The sequence below is a fragment of the Rhodamnia argentea genome, chromosome 1 (genome assembly GCF_020921035.1).
Source record: "Rhodamnia argentea isolate NSW1041297 chromosome 1, ASM2092103v1, whole genome shotgun sequence".
NCBI classification, from domain to species: Eukaryota; Viridiplantae; Streptophyta; class Magnoliopsida; order Myrtales; family Myrtaceae; genus Rhodamnia; species Rhodamnia argentea.
The window spans coordinates 5,740,532-5,758,104 of NC_063150.1; the positions used below are offsets into that span (position 1 = coordinate 5,740,532).

General features: G+C 39.6%; 1 protein-coding gene, 1 long non-coding RNA gene and 1 other non-coding gene across 3 annotated transcripts; 2 read left to right on the plus strand and 1 right to left on the minus strand.

The window, feature by feature from the left end:
• Window positions 1-1,228: 1,228 nt before the first annotated feature.
• On the minus strand, window positions 1,229-4,266 carry LOC115754533 (GDSL esterase/lipase At4g28780). The gene is made up of 5 exons (XM_030693575.2): window positions 3,930-4,266; window positions 3,366-3,493; window positions 2,112-2,354; window positions 1,718-1,973; window positions 1,229-1,621 (listed from the first exon to the last, which is right to left on the minus strand). The coding sequence occupies exons 1-5, from the start codon at window positions 4,192-4,194 to the stop codon at window positions 1,389-1,391; spliced, it is 1,125 nt and encodes a 374-aa protein (XP_030549435.1). The 5' UTR covers window positions 4,195-4,266; the 3' UTR covers window positions 1,229-1,388.
• LOC125312869 lies at window positions 2,091-16,806 on the plus strand. Its single transcript, XR_007196932.1, has 3 exons — window positions 2,091-2,101; window positions 14,715-14,720; window positions 16,697-16,806. It is a non-coding gene; the product is annotated as an uncharacterized LOC125312869 (long non-coding RNA).
• Window positions 16,704-16,806, plus strand: LOC115754600. Its single transcript, XR_004017010.1, has one exon. It is a non-coding gene; the product is annotated as a U6 spliceosomal RNA (small nuclear RNA).
• Window positions 16,807-17,573: the final 767 nt, after the last annotated feature.

Genomic DNA, 17,573 nt, shown 5'->3' on the forward strand with positions numbered 1-17,573 from the left:
AAAGTGATTCTAATCAGAGTTGATTTATTTTGATTCTGTTCCCCGCACGAGTTTTAAAGAATTAAAACGCGTTTGGTAATCGCATAAAATTTCTATTTGATAACTATACGGAATTTCTATTCTTAGGAACAGTTCTTCCTCCCAATTACCTCTTGGCACTACAAAATCAATCTATATAGCATCACTAATAAAATGAAAACATATTGTGCATAATCCATAATTAGTCTATTTATTTTGTGGAGCATAAAAATATATGCAAGATCCATAAGAAAGAACATAAGCTTAATAGGCAATTTGCACTTGAAATTTTGCCACAAATTTTTCCTCAAACACTTCTATATATAACCAGACTCATGCTCGATCCGACTCGTATTACTTAAACAATTCTATGTTTAACCAAATCATGGCATATTTATTTCTTATAATTTGTTAAGAATGCAATACAAATCTAGAGAAAATTTTTTAATTTCTTTTCAAATTTTTATTTTTATTTTAAAAATAATTATTATTATTTTTATAAAATATATTATTTTATTTTATTATTCCATTATTCTCAAAAATTATTTTTTTATTACTAAAAAATTATTATTTTTTATTTTTTTAAAAGTATTTGTATTTTATTTTTATTTTCCTTTTTCTCCGGTGACCAGCAATGATCGACAGAGGGCGTAACAAAGTTACAACCTTCTCACTTTATTCGTCTTGTTTTTCAAAAGTGATTATGGAACGGAAAATCAACTTTTTTTAATTCTTGTTTATACTCCAAAACTGTTCTCGGGAACATAATTAGAAAATTTTAGGGCCATAATTATGCACTAACTAAATAGGTTTCTCATTCTTTTTTGTTTTAGGGAACGGAAGAATCAAAATCGTTCCGTCTAGTTGCCACATCAGCATTTGCTTCCAATTATCACACGAAAGAACTAATATTGTGCAAATCGAGCAAGTTCAAGAACTTAATTGCATAAATAAATATTCAGAAATGACATCTAACATATCAGTTTGGGGATCCCCACTTTCAGGAATTGGTACACTATCCTTTTATCATTTTCAGCAATTCAAGTTCCAAGGATGAACATATTGATGATAAAGAATGGAGCAAGCTTTAACTTGCTTTCCCATCATCTCGACTCAGATACTGTATATATGGTAAGGAAGCTGAATAATCCCACATTAGCTGGGCATTGTATAGTATAATGCTTCCGAATACAGGCTACAGTATAATGCCTCATTAGAAAGAGAGGCAAATTTAGGACAACATAAAAGCGGGACCACAACAAACAACGTTAACCTTGACATTTGATGGGTAAACACTCGAATGAAACACTTGAGAGTCGTCTGATTGCTCCGAACTAAGTAATTATCACTAGATGAGAGACTTCACTTAATCAGATCTTGGAGTCCAAGGCCATAATGGTGCTCAGGTTCATGGGGTTCATGTAATCGGTCGAGCCGGTCATGATCTGTCGGACGATGATCCGGTTCGCGCGCTCGGTCGGGTGGAATGGGTCCCAGAATGCGTAGATGTTCCGGTTGGGGCACAGGTTCGAGAGGACGTTACATATTCCCAGCCCGTTGTAAGGCCCTTGTCCGCAGCACGCCACTTTCGACGTAACGAAACCTGATCCGAAACTTAAGGATTAGCGGCACATGAATGAATAAGCCGCGAACTGATTAAGGAGTCGTAAAAGATTTAGAGTATGGAGGGAGGCAAAACCAAATTGTTGAGGGTTGTTGATGAAGTCCATGTTCATCTGGAAAGCGTTGGCCATGACAAAGACGTCAGATCCGAGCTCCTGGTTCAGTCCTTGGAGCATCCGGCCGAGCGCCGGGTTGAATATGGCGGCGGCTCGCTGGGGCTCCGGCACGCACTCGCCATTCCGGCTTCCTTGCGAAGCTAACTGGGCTGGAACACAGCCCAACGGCCCGGTCCCCGTGACCAGCACTCGGCGGGCTCCCAAGTCGTACAGTCTCTGCAAATGTTAGTGTCCCATTAAGCACAAATATTTGTCATCTCCTACTATGACTCGGCCAAGAAATTTCATTAAGGGTGATCACTAAATCATCGAAGAGGATGAAGAGAGGAATAACTAATTGACTGGTGAATTTACCCGGAGGATATTTCTGAACTCGGAGATGAGGTAGTCGGAGAAGGCTTGGATGGAGAACTGGCGCCGCCTCGGGGAGAAGGGGGTGAGGAAGTAGTTGTTGACGAAGTCGTTGCCGCCGAGGGTCATCAGCACCAGCGCCTGGTTCACCCGCTGCTGCGCCTGCTCGGCTCCGATCAGCGCGCTCAGCCTCACTTGGTACTGTTGGAAATTCGCGAACTGCTGGAACATCCTTATGATGGTGAACTGCAACAAGAACATCACAGTTTAGTATTTCAAAAATCAGTCGTTAGCTTCAATTAGCCGACAACATTAAGCATCACATGAGATCGTGAGTTCCAAATTCATCCATATCTTTTGCGGACAAAGTTGGCGGTGGCGAAAAGGCGGATAGGAAAAAATTGCAATACCTAACTCAACTGGCGAAATACAATAATTTTGTATTGCATTTCATAAATTATAATACATATTTTTCTAAAATTGACCAAACACCAAGTGCCAGTCAATCACGGCCCCAACCGGCGTTTTTCAATCGATCGTTCTCGGTTGTTTTTTGACATATGTCTTGCATGAGATATAGATAGCGATGTTCGAATTCTCACATTACCGATCTTCATTATCTCCGATCCCACCGGCAGAGAACTCAAAAGGGGAAGTGAGGTACATGGGAGCACTATATGTATCCTTGTTGCACATTGTCACTTATTCTTTAGCGATACTATTGATAATAGTATCGTGAATTAATTTTCGCACAACGGGTTTTGAATCGGAATTTATTTTCGTGCCCTAATGGCATTGCATTCTCAACTTATGACTTGAGGAAACACTTCATGATAATAGGCCTATATAATGATGATCATGTTGCTTTCAGCCATTAAATGTTTCCTAATGAGTTAGTTGCAGGCATCAACATCTAAAATTAAAGCTTGTTGACCACCCAATATAACACTCTACGCCCCTACTATGGGGTTTCAAATTTCAGTACGATCCATCTTCATTTACGCCATTACAAATAGTTTCATGATTTGACTGTCCAGTGTCCATATACGTTAAAACCCTCATCAACGTCTACAGTTTTATGTTCCATTTTTGGATCTCCATCTTAATGGAGGTCTACCTGCTTCTTCTTGTGGGGACTGCTTCATTAATTGGTTATGCTGGAAAAGGAGGGGGAGAGAGAGAAACAGAGAATGCAAAACTTAGGTGAAACATCACATGACCAAGATCTTTTGCTTTTAGGGATAGAAAGAACCATACAAACTGGACGCCCGTGTCATTGAGGATCCCGATCCCGGCGGACGCGAAGTTGGCGCCGACAAGTAGCTTCTCTCCGGTGAGCTCCGGGCTCAAGTACGGCAGCGTTGCCTCTGAACCCATCTGCTCACCTGAACACACATCCCATTTGCTTACATGTCAAATTACTAGACAAGCATAACAATGATTAAACTTGGAATTATGTCATTATGTAGTAAGAAAATATTCTCCTTTGAGCTTCTCTTTTATTAATTGGCATCACAAGTTCTCATTGATTATTGTGATCAAACTAATTGTCACATTGTTTTGAGGAACCACATTTAAGAAACTAGAGCAAATCTCTTTAAGCTTCTTTTATTGAGTGACAATAACAACTTCTCATTGACCGTCCAAATCTAATAACAAGTACACTTTGTTTGGTGAACCTAATTAGTAACCATGAAACCCATACTAGATTTGCTATTGGTAAGTATGCATGCCATTGCAAAAAAAAATGGGGAGAACCCCACACTACATAAATCTAGGAGCATGAAGCAATAGTGACAGAGTAGACAGAAATCGGCATACTGATGATGTCCGGTAAGTTGAGGCCGTTGGAGAAGCGGCCGGTTGGCCGGTGGGTCGGGTAATCGATCCCGTACGGCGGGGAGTCAGCGCGGGCGGTGGTGGCCAGGTAGTTGTTGTTGCCGTTGTCGACGAGAGAGTCCCCGAACACGAAGAAAGCTCGAGCTGCCTCCGCTCGAGGTGGCGGCTCTGCAATGCTCAGGTATAGTATGGCCAGGGAAGCAATCACCGAACGAAGCCGAGGGCTAGACATAACGGAGGATGACATGGAAGGGGACTTAGTTCTCTCTCTCTCTCTCTCTTTCTGGTGTCTGTGTGAGAGAAAGAGAAGGAAAGCGTGCATGGGGTTTTATAGGGTTTTACCGATTATGGAGGATCCATCTGATCATCATGTGATTTTTAAGCAAAGCTTTATTCAATTTTGTCTTGGTTTATATTTTCTGGGAGGCTTCTCGATCTTTGACCATTAATGGCAGGAAAATGGGTCTTTCTAAAGCCCATATTGAAAGTTAGGGCTCATTATAATTATGGAAATGTTTCCCAGACAGTATTGTGAGGAACAAGACAATCTCAACCGTATATTCACACATCATCACCGCATTTTTTTACATAAATAACTCTTTAATTGGAAAATCGCGTGATCAGAAATAATCGACGGTAATGCTAGGCTAGCAGCTTCCACATAGTTATATAGTAATTATCATAGATGACCGACCACGAGGCAAAGGGGTTGTTTAGGGCACTGTAATTAAAAGGCAACAAAATCTTTTCTCTCTTTTTTTCTTTTGGTTCCCCTTATTTCGCAGAAATATATATCTTCTTGGCCGGACCGAGTGCATGTGCAAATGACACGTCCCCATGACTAAACATCCAGTCCATTTATAGAACAAAAATTATTATTAGGTCCATTGTCAGTCGACGTCCAGAACTCGAATTTATAATAGATTTATTTCAAATATTTTATATATATATATATATATATTGTGAATTGACATGCATGGGCGATTTCGATCATTCAAATTATAATTACATAAAATCAAATAAAATAAACTTGTGGATTTAGCTCGATTAATGAAATATGATTAAAGGATCAAACTTCGCTTTGTCTCCTCATAGGCTGCAAACACATAATTTACATTTAATCTTGGAATAAACCGACAAAAATTTGACGTCACCAACGTACGGAGCCTACTAATATCGTGCCAGCTCTAGTCTCCTCAATCTTTTGGGCTGTCATGTAGCTGGGATCAACACACGATCAGACACAATTTCTCTCCAATAACATATGGTAGGACCATAGACAAATGATTTATTGTTCTGTAGGACATAGCAAAGCATCACCTCCATGTTAGCAACCAAGCGAAAACCCTGAACAAGACGACATGCTCGGTCGAAGGAAATTCCTCTCTTCAAAACATGATTGGAGGAAAATACCGACTTTTATTGATTCCGACGGGAGGCTAACGGTGCCGACGTCATGTTTCAATCCAATTCGATTCTGCTTTTGGGTCTAGATGATTTGAGCCAATAGATAATTTATACACTAAAATGTGGTCAGAGAACACCAAGATGGAAGATGCATGTGACAAGTCAAGACAAGGAAATTATTGAACAGGGAAACCCTAATCTCCAACTCTCCTGAATATTCATCGTATTGAAGGATCGTATCAGAGAGGTAGTGTACGACAGTTTACTTCCTGTTGTTGCCCAGGAAGTGACGAAACGGCCTAAATAATCTTTTATCTTTCGGCTCGCTAATGGAGGAGTTGACTCGATCAACTTCGACCGGCTCCAAAGATAAGAACACACCACAGTGAATGGGACCAGCACTAAATGAAAATGGCCCAAGATCACCACCTAAAAAGTGCCCAAAAAGGCACGCCCTGCATTGAATGGAAGATGACCTGTGAAAATTTCTCTCCTCAAAATCCCATAGCTTGATTGTAAGGTCTCAGTTTCCATGGGTAGTCCACACCGTCATGGGTTGCAGGCATGTGGGAGGATGTGGGCACAACTTCATGCTCATGGGTTCGAATTCTTGGGAGGAAAGAGCAGGATTGTTAGGTGGGCTTTCTCTTGCCATGTTGCTCAAATTCGGTTGATATATGAAAAGCATTTGGTCATTAAGCCGGTATCATTATGGGGAAATATTTCAAATTGCACGGCGCGTCGAAGAGATGTCGGCTAATGTGGATCAAGCTCCGAATCTACTGACTCGAAACCGAAACTCCCGAGTAAAGGATATCACTTCGATCTGATAATTTTAACATGGGAAAAGGCGACATATGTGCACATGATACCATAATCAATTAATCATTTAGGCAAGAGAAGACGCGGAAGGATTGGAGCAACAGCATGAAGAGACTAATGCTTAATGCTTATCAACGGGGGAGCATGTGCAGGTGTTGTCCCAGGTAAAATGAGGGCTTGCGGAGTTATCTTAACAGTTGACATGTACTCATCACTGTAGATTTAGGCAACTGGGTTAAAAATAGGAACAAGAATGAAAATAACAGTGCACATGTGACATCCTTGGATAAATTTATTTGAGGTATTGTCCGTCTTGACCTATCCCATATTAAGTCTCACGGTTTTGTCATTTGAGATAGTACACTTTAGAGTTTCAAAATAAATTTGCCATTATGTCAAAAGATATTTTCATGAGTTAATTCCAAACTTCGCATATATATTTTAGACATGCTCTCCCCTTATTTGATGTGTAAATCGATTCATTCTTACCTCTTAAGTCATCCTAAAAGTCTACCCGGAGCTTTGGCGACCACTCCCCTCTCTCATAGACCTGGTCGTTACAGCACACGTAGAACAAAACACAATAATTAAAAAGAACGTATTGAACAACTAATTTTACAGATTATTTATGGTTCTGACATTACTGCATCATCGGTACGTTCGCATAGGCAAATGACCCTCCGACCTATCCTTCTCCATCCGGAAAGTAAGAAAGTAGCATAGCATATGTCCTTATCATGATTGAGACTGTGAGGACGGAGAAACTATCAAATCACTATTCCACAATGTCACTTGCAGGTTGCTCCATTCTCAAATTAAATGAAACCACCAAACTTCGTTCCTCTTTGTCCTTAGTCGGCTCAATCTCTTAGGACCCTCCTAAATTCTAAGTCATATGCTATGAGTTCATCCTTTGTTCGTCTCTTGACATTTTATATATATAAAAAAGATTATATGATATGACATCATAAGTGAAGGATTCGAATCTTGACGCTCTTTCTCAATTCTCTCATGTAGGTTATATTCGTTATTTTGCCTATTTTCATGTTCAACCGTCTACGCACTAGGAGAAGTGTTAAATCATGTGTTATAAATACATTGTTGGTCCGTCTCTAATGGTTTAAACATTTGGGAAGAGTGATTCATCCAGCGATAGGAAATAACATACTAGCTAGAGGCTAGAGCTAGGTGATGTCCATTTATCAGGTAGGTTTGGAGATATGATACTTGAGTGAAGGTGCATGTGGCAGGACTTAAAAGCGCGAAGGACTTTATTCTCAGAAAGAGAAAAGTGTAATGTGTCTGTAACTTTCATCGTATGTTTATTAGTGGATAAGTTAGTACACATTGAGAATAAAACATGCAGGGGGATTAGTCTAGCCAGTTAGCTACGAGCCCATGGAACTTAAGTTTCAAATTGTCATCAAGATTACTCTACCATCACTCCCCCAATTTCTGCGTACTTCTTATTGCATTCTCTTTCCTATACATACATTTACTGAAATCTGCAGAAGATAGCTTATAGCAAACATTTTGCTGGAGACTATCAAAGAGATTGTCAAAGCTATCAACAACATTATAATGTTCATCAACCATTGAAGTTCCTCGTTTTTCCTCATTAGAAGGATGGAATGAGGAACTTCCATGGATGATTAGGGCAACAAAGGGTAAGGCCGTAAGACTCCTCAAGGTATCTTTCCTAGCAACCATATATTGCATTTGGATGGAGTGCAACCGTAGACGGTTTTAGAACAAATCAATTGACATCCCCATTATCTTGGCTAAGGCGCATAAAAATGTAAGAGGCAAAGCTTTACTCAACCAAAAAATGAGATATTCTCATACAAATATCATACTGGCTACTATATGGAGAATCCATACCTCCATCTTTGTGAACTATTAGCTCTATTTTTAATGTTGGGGGATGCCCATAAGCTGTTGTGTTACGTCTACTCTATAATACTTACATTTTACACCAAAAAAAAAAAGAAAATGTTCCTCAAGAGTGTTCCTCATTCTGGCTTTCCTATGCATGATAAAGTTAACCACACAACCAATTTAAACATCACGGTAGGTTTCCCTTTCTTGCACTCAACACCCCAACACTTGCCTTCCTAGACATGAAGATGGACCACCTAGAAAAATATGAAGATATCGATTTCTAGACTCCAAATGCAGCAAATAGAACACGCCATGAGTTCAGACCTTCGAATGCCATTAAATTGCCAACAGACATGCGGCACTTGCTAGTAAAGGGATTGGGGGATGGGCCGGAGTGTATCAGGTCCTGGGTTCAATCCCCGTGACCGTGAGCACCACACACTCATGGGCATGGAAGAGAGGAGTGAGACAAAAAAAAAAAAAAATGCTATTTCATCAGCTTATCGCAAGTCAACGATCAGTCATGCATGGCTAGCCATGCCATGAAACTATTGCTTACACTTATCTGGCGAAACCCTAAAACTAGCTTGCACGACTTCGTGCTCAAGCTTTCCTGTTGTGAACGACAAGTCCAAGCACTACTTATAGAAAAAAAAAATCCCCATTCATATTATTTGAAACAACCTCAGCAGCTCACATGTCCTCTCGCGGGCTGCGTCTCATTCATAACCCAGGTGACTGCACCGGCTTCGAATTGAAGTAATACGTGTACGTGATATAGACGTGGCCGGTTCCGGTTCGGAACCGTTGGTTCCTAAGCCCAACGGCTCTTTTCTTTCGGGCCGGTTCCGACAATTATGGAATCAGAACCGTGGGCCCGGTTAACGGGCCGGTTCCAGGCTCCGATTCCATTTTGGCCATGTCTACGTGCATATAACATACAAATCGATGGACGAGCTTTCTCTTTTGAATTATTTCCCCACCAACTTTGCCATCACCCATTTAAATGGAGGGAGATAGTTAAACCGGGGTATAGCTACGAAGCTCAGATACTATGTCCTAGGTCGGTCCGATATGATCATCATTCCAATCCGAAACGAATGGAACCCAAGAAACTTAACTCCTCCCTTCAAGATATTATTCTACGACGTCATAATGTTCATAACTAGAATAAGGAGAATTACCAAAAAAGCCCTAAACCTATTGTAATTATGTCAATTCAGTTCTAAATCTCTTTTTTTGTCAATTTAGTTTTAAACTTTTTGTATTTGTGCTAATTCAGTCTATTTGGCCAGTCGGTGCTAGCTTATACTTTTTTTTTTAATATGTTGGTAATTTTTTGAAATTTTTATGATGTTTTTCTTTTATGTTTTCTTTTCTTTAGTTTTTTTTTCCTCCACACTTAGGATCGGCAAATATTAAGATATTAAAATAATATTTAAAAAAGTTCACGTTAGCACCGGAGTGCCACGTTAGCACCGACCGACTAAATGGATTGACTTAGTAAAAATGTAAAAGATTTAGGATTAAATTATCATGCGCATAATAAGTTTAGGATTTTTGCGGTAATTTTTTCGACTAGAATGAAACCATTAACAGAAGGGACGTTTAAAAATAAACTTTTTGAAATAACGTACAAGCTGATTACTTGACATGTATTGTGTATGCTGCACTTGCTGGGAAATGGCTCGCCAAAACCCAACCCATATGTCGGCCAATTAATAATATCGTCAGAGTAAATTACGTTGCTGGAGACAACCTTCATTTAATATGCATGCAAGCGAACCACCTTCATCTCTGCCAGTCCTCCTCCTATGCCCTACGCGCACAGAGTAAAATAATGCAATTTATGGATAGATATATTAATGATTTCATTATTTATCTCTTTTAATTTTTTTTTTCCTTCACGGTGAATTTATCTGCACATGCAGTATTATCCATTTGTCGGCCCGACATTTCAGTTCTTGTATATTTAAGATGCCTAACGGGAAAGCCGATTTCACGTTCATTTGATAAATCATCGGCTTATGTTGAGCTGCACGTAGAATGGTCAATTTAATAGTTGCCAAGTGAACGATCAAAGCAAAACCCCTTGTTGTAGCCGATCCCGGACCGTTCGGGATCCGGATCCCCTGCCATAAAGGCACAGGATACATTGGATCCCCACCCTCCATCCCCTTTTTATAGGGGGAAAATATGGAGAAAGTATTATGGAGAGTGGGGATGGGGATATGTCACCTGTCTTTATGGCAGGTGATCCAAGCGGGTTGTTGGGGGCCATGGCGTTGAGTTGTAAAGTCAGTTTCCCTCTAAATAGGTGGCTAATGACGGTGATATCTCCGAGTTAAAAATAAAACAGAGAGATTCGAACTTAGCAAAGAGGCGACGAAGTGTTTAATTATCACTTGTCTCTTCGGTTGCCTCATAAATGTTCATAGATACTGTGGCACAATATCCACGAATTTTCCAAAGGACATCCATTGTCTACTTAAATAAAGGAGAAGAGTCAAAGACGGGGGCCCTTTTTTAATGGTTTTGGAAAAGAGAGCCGAGTTTGAAAGGAGCGCGAGCGCGTGGCACGCGAGGGTATCGAAGTTTGATGAGAAGTGATCGAGATTATGTTTGTTTCACGAAAAATGTGAGATTTTTAAAAATTATTTTTTAAAAAATCATTTTTTAGGAAAATGACAATGTTTCCAGATGTTTGGCTAAATTATGAAAAAGACCCGAAAAATATTTCCTCAAGATCAACAGATCCGGGTGCCCTCGAGCTCCGTCGGGGCCGGCGAGCTCGAGCCTTGCCGGTCTAGGGTTTTCGCAGCACCTCTTCTTCAGTAGTTGAAAGGTCACCATGCGACGGAGATGAAGCGCGCACTCGACAAGCTAATGGACGAGGCTTGGATCTGGCAAGCTCGTGGCTTGTCGACCCGCGTCATGGCTCGAGATCGCAGATACCGGGGAGCTCGAGCCTCGCCGGTCTAGGGTTTTCGCAACATCGACTTCTTCAGTCATCGAAAGGTTGCCATGCGGCGGAGATGAAACGCACACTCGACGAGCTAATGGAGGGCCTGGATTTGGCGAGCTCGTGGCTCGACAGCCTATGTCATGGACAATTGATGAGGGACCGGCCGTCGCTACGGTCTGCGGTCGACAGAAGAAGAGGGGTGTGTGGAGGAAGGAGGAAGGAGGAAGAAGGAGAAAAGAAAAAGAAAAGAAAAAAATAAAATTTTTGAATTTTTAAAAAATATAATGAAAAGAAAGTTAAAAAGATAATTATAAAGAAAGGAAGTGTGAAAGAGAAGAGAAAATTCCTCACTTTTGAAAGGCTTTTTTTTTTGGGTTAATACCACGAAAAACCCCAACCTGGTACACTTGTGATAAATTTACCCCAAATTATTTTTTGACCACATAAAACCCCAACCTGGTATACCCGTGACAAATTTACCCTTCGTTAATTTTCGTTAAATTTAACTGTCAAATTTCTAATTTGGTGACACGTGACGATTGACGGGTATACTAATATGGAGTTTTGACCCTCTGTTTGTCACGACTTTATCAATTTGAGATTTTTCGTGATATTAAATCAATTTAACTGCAAGTAAATTTGTCACAGGTGTACTAGTTTGGGATATTTCGTGGTCAAAAGAATTAGTTTATGGTAAATTTGTCACGTATATACCAGTTTAGGGTTTTTGGTGGTCAAAAAAATAGTTTGGGGTAAATTTGTCATAAGTGTACCAGTTTGGGGTTTTTCGTGGTCAAAAAAATATTTTAGGGTAAATTTGTCACAAATGTACCGGTTTAGGATTTTTCATGGTATTAACCCTTTTTTTTTTCCATAGATAGAAAATATTTTCCTAGGTTAGCTCATTTTTTGCAAATCAAACGCCGAAAAATTCGAAAAACGTTATTCGGAAAGTTATTTTTCACGAAAAAAAAAAGCGGAGGCATAAGTTCTCCAATAAAAAAACGAAGAGTGCAAAGGGAAAAAGAACAAACCAAAACTAAACGAAAAAAGAGCTTGGGATCAGAGAAATGTGAGAGAAGATCAAGGATCAGATAGAGTGAAGAGAAGGAGCTCAGTCTGGTAAAAAAAAAAAAGCAAATAAATGAAAAGGAAAACAAAGGACAACAGTAACCCTCAAATTTTTTTTTTCCGCAAAAAATGGGTAATTTGGAAAATATTTTTCTAAAAATAATAACTCGTATTGTTTGCCATACTATTTCTCAAGCTCAATGGACACCCTTACTTAAAAAAAAAAAAAAAAGGACACTCCCAATTTATTCAAATCGATTGCCTGACCATAAGCAAAACAATACCGATTCAAGATATCTGTAATATTTTGGCACTTACTGATCTTTCCATCCAAGGAAAATACTGAATCATCCGCAAAGAGAAGGTGAGACAAAACGGGACAAGATCTAGTTAGCTTAATTCCCTGGAATGTGCCATCTTCAAGAGCTCGTTCAATCATAAACGACGACACATTTGCCACCAAGATGAACGAGCATGGACAAATTGAATTTCCCTAGAGAATACCTCCTGAAGGTTTGAAATAGGGCAATGTTTCCCCATTAAATTTTGCACCAAAGGAAACAGTAGCGACACATTGCATCACCCAATTTACCCAATTCGCCAATCAAGCTTCTAAATGTCCCGCTTTCTTCTATCATACGCTTTTTGCGTATCAAGCTTCAACACAGCTTGGAACTTCTTCTTGCTTGCAAGAACTCTGAGATGGTGCAACACCTCCGGAACAATGAGTATATTATTTTGAATTTGACGGCCCCTAACAAAAGCACTCTGTTCTACACAACTAATATCAGCAAGATGGGACAATGTCTGTCCAAATAAAGAAGGCATTTTTCTTCATAGAACCACCGAAGCAATGGCTATATTTACAGGAAAGCTCTTCGCAGAAGTTGACCGATCCGTGGTGGTAGCCTGTGCAAATCCGTGGCGACAATGTCACCAATGATGTTCAGTTTCTCACTCCTCATTTTAGGTCTCTCTCTGTTAGTTTTTTTTTTTTTGGGCAGGGGGGGTGTTTCAAATGTTGCTTATAAGAGATTTTAGAAGTTGAGTCCATTCCATTCAACAAACCAGAAACTTACAAAAGATTAATCCGCTCACGACTCATCAAAAAAGGCTTAAGTACACTACAAGTACCAATTTTTTTTTAAAAACAATCACTTAAATGTCAATTTTTTTGAAAAACACTTACTTTAGTACCAACTCCAATGAGCCACGTCAGCTCAAATATCAATAAAAAAAAATAGGCCATGTCGGATTTCCGACGAACCACGTTAGCTCAAATCGGAGTTAGTACTGAAGTGATCGTTTTTTTAAAAAAAATTGACACTTAAGTGATCGTTTTGAAAGTTTTAGCGCTAAAGTGAGCGCCGTACACAAGTTTTGACACTTGTAGTGTACTTTAGCCTATCAAAAAGTAACAAAGTGAAGGTCGAAAGTGCTTTACAAATAAAGACAAGGATATAAGGGTAAGATGAAATCTTACATCCTGTTAAAGCCATATAACTTGCTAATTACATAGCTCCGTAAACACGGCACTTTTCACTTAACGGCTCCGGTGGAAGTCCTACTTTAAAGAAGCCATTCTTTCTTACTACTCGAATAACGAAATCATTTGAAGTAGATGCCACCAGTGCATTGTTTGAACTTGCAGCTAGATCAGTGACATCACCCTTGGGGAAATTAACATTTGTAAGGGGGGGAAACATCTGAGCTTTATTACTCAACCGAAGAATTTCCACAACCACATAACATATGGTTGTTGTCAAAGACTCCAATCAATGTTTCCAAGAATGGCAGGCTAAATGCTTAACAACTCCAACAAAATTCAAATAGAACAGGTTCTAGGCATAAATCTTCACTTACGTGTCGACAGTAGATGCGAGTGATCGCTACGTTCAGCAAAACCAAAGAGAGAGCACGCACCATGCAGTCCCGACAACAATGTTGGAGCTAATTGGGCGGAGAAGCAAACGCAACCCGACCTGATTCAAATAAACGCAACCGTCAACACTAACTTAGTGCATGCTCAAGAGAGGTAAATAATTGCTAAAAGCATAAACTCGAAGTAACTAGCACTTTGCATTTGCAAACTGACATCTCCTTCGCAATTGAATGGTTGCTACTTACGGAGAAGCGAGGATCTACTCTCATTTAGTGATTCATGAAGCGTAGGAGTCGCGTGCAGAATATCCTTAGACACATGCTCATTAGATCTTTTGATTGTGATATCTTTAAAATTGCTTCTTGTTGGGTTTCATGGGGATTATAGTGGTCTGCCCATGCAGGCAACCACAACCCCTACCCACAATCGATAACTGCTTGGCAGTTATCAACAATTTGAAATGTGATATTATCACATTTTTTATATGTCCACGATTTCTCTCTCGTTCGGTCTGTCAATTTTGGTATCGACATAAACAAAAGAACACAAAGAAAAACATCAACATTTTCCTCTCAACTCTCCAATGCTTGATCGAAGCAAGAGACCTCTCGAGATAGCAAGGATACTTAATCTGTGGCAATTACGGTACGTCCCAAAATGTGATGTATTCATTAACGATCGGTAGTTCGAGTTTGATTCCTTTGGACATGTTTTCCGCACATTCTTCATTTAGAAATAGGAATTCGTTTCCTTCACTTCTTTTTCTATTGCAACAGCAATTCTGCAGATCAAAGGCATGTTTCACAGTAGACAGGCAACTTCTATGTCCTCTGCCCACAAAAATTGTTAGGGAATGGCCACCTCTCCATGACCAGTCCTCTTCCTATGTCCTACGCGCATAGAGAAAAAATAATGCAATTTAAGAATGCATATATTAGTGAATTCATTATTTATGTCCTTTTGCTATTTTTCTTCTTCATCATGGTGAATTTATCTACTTGTGCAGTATGATCCACTGGATGATCTTCAAGAACATCTCCGGAGGAAGAAACGAAAAGTAGTGGCCTGGAAATACGACCGTGCTTCCTAGTTTTAAACGCTTTCTTACTTACGTATCCTGTTCGTTGCCCGACATTGGAATTCTCGTATATTTAAGATGCCTAACAAGAATGCCCATTTTACATCCGTGTGATAAATCATCTTATGTTGAGCTGCAAGTGGAATGATCGATTTTAAGGTTGCTAAACCGATGCCAAACCCTCGCGGTAGTCGATCCCGGGCCATTGGCCATTGCCTTTGACAACCAATCTCGCTTTCGAGCCTCTCAACTTGTATCTTTTCGGATTCTTCTTCTCCTTGAAAACCCACTTCATGCGGAAAGGCGTGCACATTGGCATCCTTGGCAAGATTTGCTAAATCCCAATCAAGTATCGTTGTTCTCGGCCGCTCTCTTATCTCTTCGTCAGCGACAGTTCTTACTTTTTCCTCTTACATGACCTCTTCAAAATAAAAAGAGATTCGAAAAATCCACAGTGATTGACCCAATTGCAAGAACACTTTCGTGTCTTTTGATTTAGGAACCCATGATTGTGAGTTCGATTCCTGCACCAGAGAACTCAGCTTTAAGTTTAGGGCCACGGTAGCGAGTTGCCATGTCAGGTCCCCCTCCAGATAGCTGTTTAATCATGGTAATGCCTCTGGTTATAAAGGGATAAAAGAGAGATTCGAAATTAGCAAAGAAACAATCAAGTGCTTAATCATCACTTGTCTCTTCGATTGCATCATACATGTTTTAAAGAATTTCTTCATCCGGGAGAATTTAATTGGAGAGAGTGGTGTCGTGGTACAAAATAAAAAACGAAACGAAACGAATGAGAGCTTGGGTTCAAAACAATGTGAGAGAAGAGCGAGGATTAGATAGAGTGAAGAGAAAGGAAAGAAGAAAAAGGAAAAGATAATAAAAATTGCAAAAAAAGTTAAAGACAAAAAATTTTCAAGATATCAATGGAAGTACCATGTAAGATGGCTGGCATTGACTAAACCGTCACATCGACGATTTCCAGCCGAAATTAGTTGGAAGAGCTAAATTAACAAATCATCTAAAGGTTTATGACTAAATTAGCACAATTGTAAGGTTTAGAATTGGATTGACAAATAGTCAAAAGGAATAGGAGTAAATTGGCCAAGTTCAAATGTTTAAAACCAAATTGGTACAAGTGTAATAGGTTTAAAACTTTTTTTGATAAGTTTCCCTCTTCATTGTATTCATCCAGTGGAAATTAATTGTCAATGTGTTTCAATCACATGCAAGATGATCATTCCTCTCGTTCATTAATTATTACATCTATACTAAGCCGGTTAGGAGCCAAGTACAAGTGAGACGTACGAGGTCGCGTTGCTTTTGCAAACCATTTGTCTGTTTGCAAGCAAATAATCCCCGCATTTTACTGTATTTGCGTTGATAGCAAAGAATCTTCCTATTTTTTTTAATTCGATTATTTGTTGGGCCAAGCCCAACGCTAAAGTCAAATCTTTTTTTTAAATGCAAAAGCTACTTGGACCACATGTCCTAACTTTGGGTGTATTAATGTGGACCCCATACGAATAAAGAAATTCAGGAAAGCTTGGATGGCCCAGCTTTTTACATATAGAAGCTAGGACGAGTCCCACATCGACCATGAACACGCACACACCTCAGTTTATATTCTCGGGGGAGACAAGAGAGGTTGTCTCTTCGGAGACATCCGATAAAATTGGAACGATACAGAGAAGATTAGCATGGCCCCTGCGCAAGGATGACACGCACAAATCGAGAAATGGTCCAAATTTTTTTACTCTTTCTTAGTTTATTTTTTTTGTAAGTTTGGGAATTATCCAGTTTTTGTTCTTTCCTAGTTTATTGTTTTTTGTAAGTTTTGGAATTATCCCGAATTTTAAAATTTTTACGGCAGTTAATTTTTTTTTTTTGTAAGTTTTGGAATTATCCCGAATTTTAAAATTTTTACCGCTTCGCCATCCCTTGTACCTTATGCATGTGTACTCATCGTCATCCCTTTCGCTTTTCTAATCGGTTCTATAGATTATTCTTCCTTATTAAGCCCTTCATGCGGAAAGGCTTGCGCATTGCGATCCTTAGCAAAATTTGCAAAATCCTAATCGAGTATCATAATTCTCCGTCACTCTTTTATCTCTTCATCCGGGAAATTTTTCATTTTTTCCTCTTGCATGACCTCTTCAAAATAAAGAGAGATTTGAAATACCCACAATAATTGACCCAATTGCCAGAATGTTTTCATATTTTTCTATTTAGGAGCCGATGGTTATGAGTTCGATTCCTACGTGAGGGAGCTCGGCTTTAAGGGCCATGGCGGTGAGTTGCCATGACGGTTGTTCTCCAGATAGCTGATTAATTATTGCCTCAGAGTTATAAAGGAGAGAGAGAGAGAGAGTTGAAATTAGCAAAGAAACGACAAAAGTGTTTGATCATCACTTGTCTCTTCGGATGCTTCATAGATGTTTTAAAAATTGTCTTCGTCGTGGAGAATTCAATTGGAGAGAGTGGTGTCGTGGGTACAGCATCCATGAAAAGGCATGGCCC

What these genes read in the sequence shown, in the direction of transcription:
- LOC115754533 (XM_030693575.2), bottom strand. Translation starts at nt 4,194, where the DNA reads ATGTCATCCTCCGTTATGTCTAGCCCTCGGCTTCGTTCGGTGATTGCT. An exon ending in CAACTTACCGGACATCATCA is followed by an intron (nt 3,494 to 3,929) that starts GTATGCCGATTT and finishes ATGTGTGTTCAG; the next exon opens with GTGAGCAGATGGGTTCAGAG. An exon ending in AGTTCAGAAATATCCTCCGG is followed by an intron (nt 1,974 to 2,111) that starts GTAAATTCACCA and finishes TAACATTTGCAG; the next exon opens with AGACTGTACGACTTGGGAGC.